General features: G+C 44.5%; 1 protein-coding gene across 1 annotated transcript in view; it reads right to left on the bottom strand.

Annotated features, from left to right (window-relative positions):
* The window catches only part of LOC124595712 (mitochondrial chaperone BCS1), a 42,788-nt gene continuing 33,988 nt past the window's right edge, over window positions 1-8,800 (bottom strand). Inside the window, exons 5-6 of the mRNA XM_047134577.1 lie at window positions 496-613; window positions 1-350 (exon numbers count right to left, since the gene is read on the bottom strand). Of these exons, the coding sequence (XP_046990533.1) occupies window positions 89-350; window positions 496-613 (380 nt within the window). The 3' untranslated portion in view covers window positions 1-88. The remainder of the gene's footprint in view (window positions 351-495; window positions 614-8,800) is intronic.

Genomic DNA, 8,800 nt, shown 5'->3' with positions numbered 1-8,800 from the left:
TGAAAAATAAAACTTTATATTATTTACAATACAGTTGACTTAACAAAATGGGATACTATATTACAGAATTCATTCTACATGGACACTGCTAGCCTAAAGTCCAGATCTGTTCAACATTTTTCATAGCATCTTCGGGACTCTGTTTATAAAACATGAAATATCCCTGTATCTGTGCAGGGCTCACTGGTTTCTTGGTCTTCATCACTGCATCTGCAAACTGTGCAGCTCTTTCACCAACAGCCTGATCAGAATAGAATCTCCTAAACATTTGTTCAACCTGCTGATAACTGCAGTATCCAATGTATTCCTTAAGGTCCACACGCCCAGGTCGAATTAGTGCAGGATCTAACCTGTGAAGAAGCAGGGTTGAATCCTGGTTGTAAGAAGGTACACAAAAATCAGCTGAATACTTACACATGCTCAAATATTGACAAGAGTTTGCTATTTTGTAACTGATCATAACAGAACAAAAAAGGCCGTGACAGCATGCCTTACCTTTCCAGATAATTTGTCGTCATGAAAAGAATGCGAGCTTCTGTTGAAGCAACCCCATCCAAGCAGTTAAGAAGCCCACTAAATGTTACACGATTTAGGCCTTCAAATGCTGTTTTTACTGCAAAGATACCAGGAAAGAAACATCTATTATTCTTTTAAAATTATGATCCTTCAGTAGTGTACAATGTAGCCTTTGAATTTTTATTTGTTTCATTGATAAAGTGTGTGTGTGTGTGTGTGTGTGTGTGTGTGTGTGTGTGTGAGAAACTAAGTACAGCTGGACTTAGCAAATGCAAACATGGTTGTTAATTTACCAGTGGTTAAAGTTGTCTGAGCAGTACCGTTTATAGCGAGCAAAGAAACCATACTTTGGTGTGTTAGTGAATGAATACTTTTTTCAATTCTAACTTAATAGCATGATTGTAGTATGCTAAAAACAGGCATAACTTGTTTCCTGCTATTTTATAAAAGTTTCATGCTCTTTTGTATACATTATGATTGAATGCTCACTGACTGAGCAGGATCAACATATTAAAAATACTGGACTCATTACACCATGTGGTATCAGAATAGCCACTCTACACACTGCTTTCACCCAGTGACAGGCGAGCTGATGACTGATGAATGGCCCTTGTGGCCAAACAAGCATTCAAGCTCCAGTTGTTTCCAGCAGAACTGGCCTCTTCTGTAACAATGTCTGTGCAGCCTTGGAATGGCTTTACAAGTTTGGTGTACAAGTAAAGCAGTATTTAATGAATGTGCGTGTGCCTCAAATTAACATGCAGAGGGAGATACCCAGGATAATTAATTTTAGACTCAGTAGACTGCAATGAACAGGCTACGTTTCCAAGATATTTTAAAAAAAAATTTTTATGAATGCCATGACACTGGACCTGAAAGTAGTATAACTGCTTGTTCTATCATTTTCCCTAATCACGTTTCAGAATCTCTATCCCCAGTGAGTTCAATGTATTTTAAGTTGAACTCTATGTGATTATGAGAGTTATAGATCAGTTGAAATATGACCAGGTGTTAAAATTCCTCATCAGCTGTGATTTAAGTTACATTCTTACTTTCTGACATGAACAAATGAGGAATCACCATAGTCATCAAAAACTGCAATATGTTTCAGACCAGTAATGTTATTAAATTTTGCTCAGACGAGCATCTGGAAGCATATGCAGTAGAAGTAGAATTTCATACTAAATCTTTATAAGATGTCTACATACATGCTCCACCAATCACTGTACGGAGTGTACCAGAAGGTACCCTGTACCCCTACTAATTATTTTCTTTCTTGTTCCACCCACAAAAAAAGCAAAGGAAAAATGACTATCTGTATGCCTCCGTATGTGAGGCCCCCCCTTCTTTCATCTTCGTGGTCCTTATGCGGAATGTATGTTGGCGACAGTAGAAAAGTTCTGCAGTCAGCTTCAAATGCCAGTGGCTTGCAATGGCTTATATAGGTTGTAATAACACTGGATTTTGTTTAATGTAAAACAGTTATCTGTAATATGCTTTTGTCCAATGGAAGACGATATTATTGAGTCACACCACCACAGTGGCATCTGGTGGGCTTACGTAACAGAATGTTTACCCTGATTCTCAGTCGGTTGTCAGCTATGTGGGCACTCTTAGTCAGTGCATTAGTATCATGCTTGCACATAGTATTTCTTTTCTGTTTGACATGCTGATTTCCAGAGAATTTCATAACACTGACACATGTATATGTGATGTAGTGCCATTTACAGTACAGATGAAAGAGATGAGCTAATGTTATAAGGCACAAGGTATGTTGTTGTTCCACATATTGTGGTAACTGGAAATACTTGTGTACAGTGCTATATCATGCTAGTTAACTGTTTTTCCTGTCAACTTCGGTTCTACCTTACTGCAGATTCAAAGGTGGCAACATAGTCTTGCGGAAACCAGTTATATGAACCTAACGGTTGGTTTACAGGCGGGAGAAGGGCCCAAACTACGAGGTCATTGTTCCCTTGTTCCTAATAAAACAATGCCACAAGTGCGAAAATAAAACGGACAAAACATAACACAAAACGGAAAGAAAAGCCACAAGAACAAAGGGAAGGCAACGAACACTAAAAGGGACAAAAGAGGACAAGAAAACAAGAGAGGCACTAGAAACAGAAGAGAGTAAAACATGAAAGCAGATTACAGTGGCTGGCCAACCACGAGAATACAAAGGGAAAGCCAGCCACTCTGCAACAAATTAAAACCTCCGCCCTAAAAGCACTAGGGTGGAGGACACAGAGGGATAAAGGACATGCACTAAAACCAACATAGAAATATAAAACCCACTCTCACAGATAAAATGTAAAACTAAAGCTGCTGTGGAGGCTTTGTCGCCCAACACCGAAGGCAAGGTGCTGGAAAAGTTAAAAGTCTGCCACAGAACAGCTAAAAGTGGGGCAGTCGAAGTCCAGCAAGAGGTGGACGACTGTCATTTGGGAGCCACAGCGACACTGAGGTGGGTCCTCATGACAGAGTGGGTAACCGCATGTTAGCCACGTATGGCCAATGTGGAGCCGGCAGAGGACAACTGATTCCCTGCGAAAGGCCTGCATGCATAGAAGACTTCCACACATTCATAGTCTCCTTAATGACATGCAGTTTGTTGTGCATGCTGTTATGCCATTCTGTCTCCCAATGCCGGAAAACCCCGCGGTGTAAGACAAGACGCAGGTCAGCTTCAGAGATGCCTGTTTGGCCAGCCTGTTGGGAAGTCCATTGCTGGGGATTCCGACGTGTCATGAGGTCCACACAAACACCACGGAACAGCGGGACTGTTCCAGGCCATAGATGGACTCCTGAATGGATGCTACAAGAGGGTGGTAAGGGTAGCACTGGTCGATAGCTTGTAGGATGCTCAATGAGTCAGAACACAGGAGAAGTGATTCGCCAGGGCAGGAGCGGATGTACTCAAGAGCACGAGATATGGCTGCCAGCTCTACAATGAAGACACTGCAGCCACCTGGCAAGAATGCTGTTCAATATGTCCCCCATGAACATATGAGAAGCCTACATGACCATCAGTCATTGAGCCAAACTGCTTCAGAGCCCCGGAACATGTCAAGAATCGAGAGGAAGTGACAGTGGAGAGCGGTGGGGTTAACGGAGTCCTTAGGGCTACGCAAAAGATCCAGACGAAGCTGCGGCCGAGGCGTATACCAAGGAGGTGCACATGAACGGACCGCAAGCAGAGGTGGTAAAGGGCAGGACTCCAGTTTGGAGAGAAGGGACCGCACGCGAACCACAATTGTTAGCCCCGATCTGGGCCTCCGATGCGGGAGATGCAACTGCCGGGAAAAGGAGACCATAATTTGGATGCTCAGGGGAACTATGAATGTGTGCTGCATAACTGGCGAGCAGTTGCGCACGTCTGATCTGCAGTGGAGGGACACCAGCCTCCAGCAGTACGCTGGTCACTGGATTCGTCCTAAAAGCTCCTGTCACTAATCGAACCCCACAGTGGTGCAGAGGGTCAAGTAAATGCAATGCTGAAGGCGCTGCCGAACCATAAACCACACTCTCATAGTCAATTCGGGATTAGACAAGGGCTCTGAAGAGCTGCAGCAGCGTACAGCGATCTGCACCCCAATTAGTGTTGCTCAAGCAACGGAGGGCATTGAGGTGCTCCCAGCACTTCTGCTTAAGCGATGAAGATGAGGGAGCCAAGTCAATCGAGCATCAAAAACCAGTCCTAGGAATTGATATGTCTCAACTACAGTGAGTGGATCGTCATTAAAGTAAAGCGCAGGTTCCAGATGAACGGTACGACACCAACATAAGTGCATGACACACGACTCAGCGGCTGAAAACTGGAAGCCGTGGTCTAGAGTCCATGACTGCGCCTTGTGGATGGCTCCCTGGAGGCGCCGTTCGGCAACAACAGTACTGGAGCAGCACTACGAAATGCATACAGAGAAGGTGAGACGGAGGGCCCAATAGATGCTGCTAGACCGTTAATGGCCACTAAAAATAGAGACACTCAGTACAGAGCCCTGCGGGACTCCATTCTCCTGGATATGGATGGAACTATGGGAGTCACCAACTTGGACATGGAAAGTACGGAGCGACAGGAAGTTTTGGATAAAAATCGAGAGTGGTCCCCGGAGACACCACTCATACAATGTGGCAAGGCTATGATGCCGCCAAGTCGTGTTGTATGCTTTACGCAAGTAAAAAAAGACGGCAATCAGGTGTTGCCATCTGAAAAAGGCTGTTCGGGTGGCAGACTCGATGGACACAAGATTATCAGTGGTAGAGCGATGGACACAAGATTATCAGTGGTAGAGCGACCCTGGCGGAAGCTGCCCTGACATGGAGCAAGCAAGGCACGTGACCCCAGGACCCAACCCAACCGCCAACATACCATGCGTTCAAGCAGCTTACAAAGAATGTTGGTGAGGCTGATGGGCCAATAGCTATCCACATCAAGTGGGTTTTTACTGGGTTTGAGCACCGGAATGATGGTGCTCTCCCGCCATTGCGATGGGAAGACGTCATCCCACCAGACGGTTGAAGATGACGAGAAGATGTCACTTGTAGTCAGATGAGAGATGTTTAATCATCTGGCTGTGGATGCAATCAGGCCCAGGAGCTTTGTGGGAGCAATGTGCAAGGGCACTGAGGAGCTCCCACTCTGTAAATGGGGCATTATAGGATTCACTGTAGTGTGTAGTGAATGAGAGGGTGTTCCCTTCCAGCCGCTGTTTGTGTGTGCGAAAGGCTGTGGGGTAATTCTCCGTGCAGAGGCTCGAGCACGTTACTTGGCAATCACGTTTGCGTCAGTACGTAACTCACTATTTATGGTAACACGGAGGACAGCTGTTGGGGCCTGGTACACGAAAAGACGTTTGATCTTTGTCCAGACTTGGGAAGGTGACGTGTGGCACCCAATGGTGAAAACATATCTCTCCCAACACTCCTTCTTCTGTTGTTTGATAAGGTAGCGAACACAGGCACAGAGCTGTTCAAAGGCTATGAGGTGCTCCAGGGAAGGGTGCCACTGTAGAGCTCACCGACGCTCCTTAATTGCTTCAGCGACTTCCAGCGACGACCAAGGGACTGCCTTATGTCTCTGACCACCTGCTCAACCATCACATTGATGTTACTGTGTGAGGGAGATTCAGCGGTGACAGCAAAGGTGAAAGTTCCCCAGTCTGCCTTGGTTCAAAGCCAATCTGGGCAGGCTTCCATGTGCCTGACGCTGGGGTAGTGACACAAAGATGGGGAAGTGGTCACTACCACACAGGTCATCATGTACTCTCCAGTGGATAGATGGGAGAAGTCCTGGGCTGCAAACTGATAAATCAATGGCCGAGTAACTACTATGAGCCACATTGAAATGTGTGGCGGCCTCAGTATTTAAGAGGCAGAGGTCGAATTGTGACAGTAAAGTTTCGACATCTCTGGCGACAGTAAAGTTTTGACATCTCTGCCTCAGCCAGTAAGCATGGTACCACCCCACAAGGGGTTATGGGCATTAAAATCTCCCAGAAGTAGGAAAGGTTTAGGGAGTTGATCAAGCAGTGCATCTACATCTACATCTATACTCCGCGAGCCACCTTACGGTGTGTGGCGGAGGGTACTTATTGTACCACTATCTGATCCCCCCTTCCCTGTTCCATTCACGAATTGTGCGTGGGAAGAACGACTGCTTGTAAGTCTCCGTATTTGCTCTAATTTCTCGGATCTTTTCGTTGTGATCATTACGCGAGATATATGTGGGCGGTAGTAATATGTTGCCCATCTCTTCCCGGAATGTGCTCTCTCGTAATTTCGATAATAAACCTCTCCCTATTGCGTAACGCCTTTCTTGAAGTGTCCGCCACTGGAGCTTGTTCAGCATCTCCGTAACGCTCTCGCGCTGACTAAATGTCCCCATGACGAATCGCGCTGCTTTTCGCTGGATCATGTCTATCTCTTCTATTAATCCAACCTGGTAAGGGTCCCATACTGATGAGCAATACTCAAGAATCGGATGAACAAGCGTTTTGTAAGCTACTTCTTTCGTCGATGAGTCACATTTTCTTAGAATTCTTCCTATGAATCTCAACCTGGCGCCTGCTTTTCCCACTATTTGTTTTATGTGATCATTCCACTTCAGATCGCTCCGGATAGTAACTCCTAAGTATTTTACGGTCGTTACCGCTTCCAATGATTTACCACCTATGGCATAATCGTACTGGAATGGATTTCTGCCCCTATGTATGCGCATTATATTACATTTATCTACGTTTAGGGAAAGCTGCCAGCTGTCGCACCATGCATTAATCCTCTGCAGGTCCTCCTGGAGTACGTACGAGTCTTCTGATGTTGCTACTTTCTTGTAGACAACCGTGTCATCTGCAAATAGCCTCACGGAGCTACCGATGTTGTCAACTAAGTCATTTATGTATATTGTAAACAATAAAGGTCCTATCACGCTTCCCTGCGGTACTCCCGAAATTACCTCTACATCTGCAGATTTGGAACCGTTAAGAATGACATGTTGTGTTCTTTCTTCTAGGAAATCCTGAATCCAATCACAAACCTGGCCCGATGTTCCGTAAGCTCGTATTTTTTTCACTAAACGTAAGTGCGGAACCGTATCAAATGCCTTCCTGAAGTCCAGGAATATGGCATCAATCTGCTCGCCAGTGTCTACGGCACTGTGAATTTCTTGGGCAAATAGGGCGAGCTGAGTTTCACATGATCTCTGTTTGCGGAATCCATGTTGGTTATGATGAAGGAGATTTGTATTATCTAAGAACGTCATAATACGAGAACACAAAACATGTTCCATTATTCTACAACAGATTGACGTAAGCGAAATAGGCCTATAATTATTCGCATCTGATTTATGACCCTTCTTGAAAATGGGAACGACCTGCGCTTTCTTCCAGTCGCTAGGTACTTTACGTTCTTCCAGCGATCTACGATAAATTGCTGATAGAAAGGGGGCAAGTTCTTTAGCATAATCACTGTAGAATCTTAAGGGTATCTCGTCTGGTCCGGATACTTTTCCGCTACTAAGTGATAGCAGTTGTTTTTCAATTCCGATATTGTTTATTTCAATATTTTCCATTTTGGCGTCCGTGCGACGGCTGAAGTCAGGGACCGTGTTACGATTTTCCGCAGTGAAACAGTTTCGGAACACTGAATTCAGTATTTCTGCCTTTCTTCGGTCGTCCTCCGTTTCGGTGCCATCGTGGTCAACGAGTGACTGAATAGGGGATTTGGATCCGCTTACCGATTTTACATATGACCAAAACTTTTTAGGGTTATTGTTTAGATTGTTTGCCAATGTTTTATGTTCGAATTCGTTGAATGCTTCTCTCATTGCTCTCTTTACGCTCTTTTTCGCTTCGTTCAGCTTTTCCTTATCAGCTATGATTCGACTACTCTTAAACCTATGATGAAGCTTTCTTTGTTTCCGTAGTACCTTTCGTACATGATTGTGATACCACGGTGGATCTTTCCCCTCGCTTTGGACCTTAGTCGGTACGAACTTATCTAAGGCGTACTGGACGATGTTTCTGAATTTTTTCCATTTTTGTTCCACATCCTCTTCCTCAGAAATGAACGTTTGATGGTGGTCACTCCGATATTCTGCGATTTGTGCCCTATCACTCTTGTTAAGCAAATATATTTTCCTTCCTTTCTTGGCATTTCTTATTACACTTGTAGTCATTGATGCAACCACTGACTTATGATCACTGATACCCTCTTCTACATTCACGGAGTCGAAAAGTTCCGGTCTATTTGTTGCTATGAGGTCTAAAACGTTAGCTTCACGAGTTGGTTCTCTAACTATCTGCTCGAAGTAATTCTCGGACAAGGCAGTCAGGATAATGTCACAAGAGTCTCTGTCCCTGGCTCCAGTTCTGATTGTGTGACTATCCCATTCTATACCTGGTAGATTGAAGTCTCCCCCTATTACAATAGTATGATCACGAAACTTCTTCACGACGTTCTGCAGGTTCTCTCTGAGGCGCTCAACTACTACGGTTGCTGATGCAGGTGGTCTATAGAAGCATCCGACTATCATATCTGACCCACCTTTGATACTTAACTTAACCCAGATTATTTCACATTCGCATTCGCTAATAACTTCACTGGATATTATTGAATTCTTTACTGCTATAAATACTCCTCCACCATTGGCGTTTATCCTATCCTTGCGGTATATATTCCATTCTGTGTCTAGGATTTCGTTACTGTTCACTTCCGGTTTTAACCAACTTTCCGTTCCTAATACTATATGCGCACTATTTCCTTCAATAAGAGATACTAATTCAGG

The sequence above is a fragment of the Schistocerca americana genome, chromosome 2 (genome assembly GCF_021461395.2).
Source record: "Schistocerca americana isolate TAMUIC-IGC-003095 chromosome 2, iqSchAmer2.1, whole genome shotgun sequence".
Classification (NCBI taxonomy): domain Eukaryota; kingdom Metazoa; phylum Arthropoda; class Insecta; order Orthoptera; family Acrididae; genus Schistocerca; species Schistocerca americana.
This window is presented reverse-complemented; position numbering and strand designations above follow the sequence as displayed.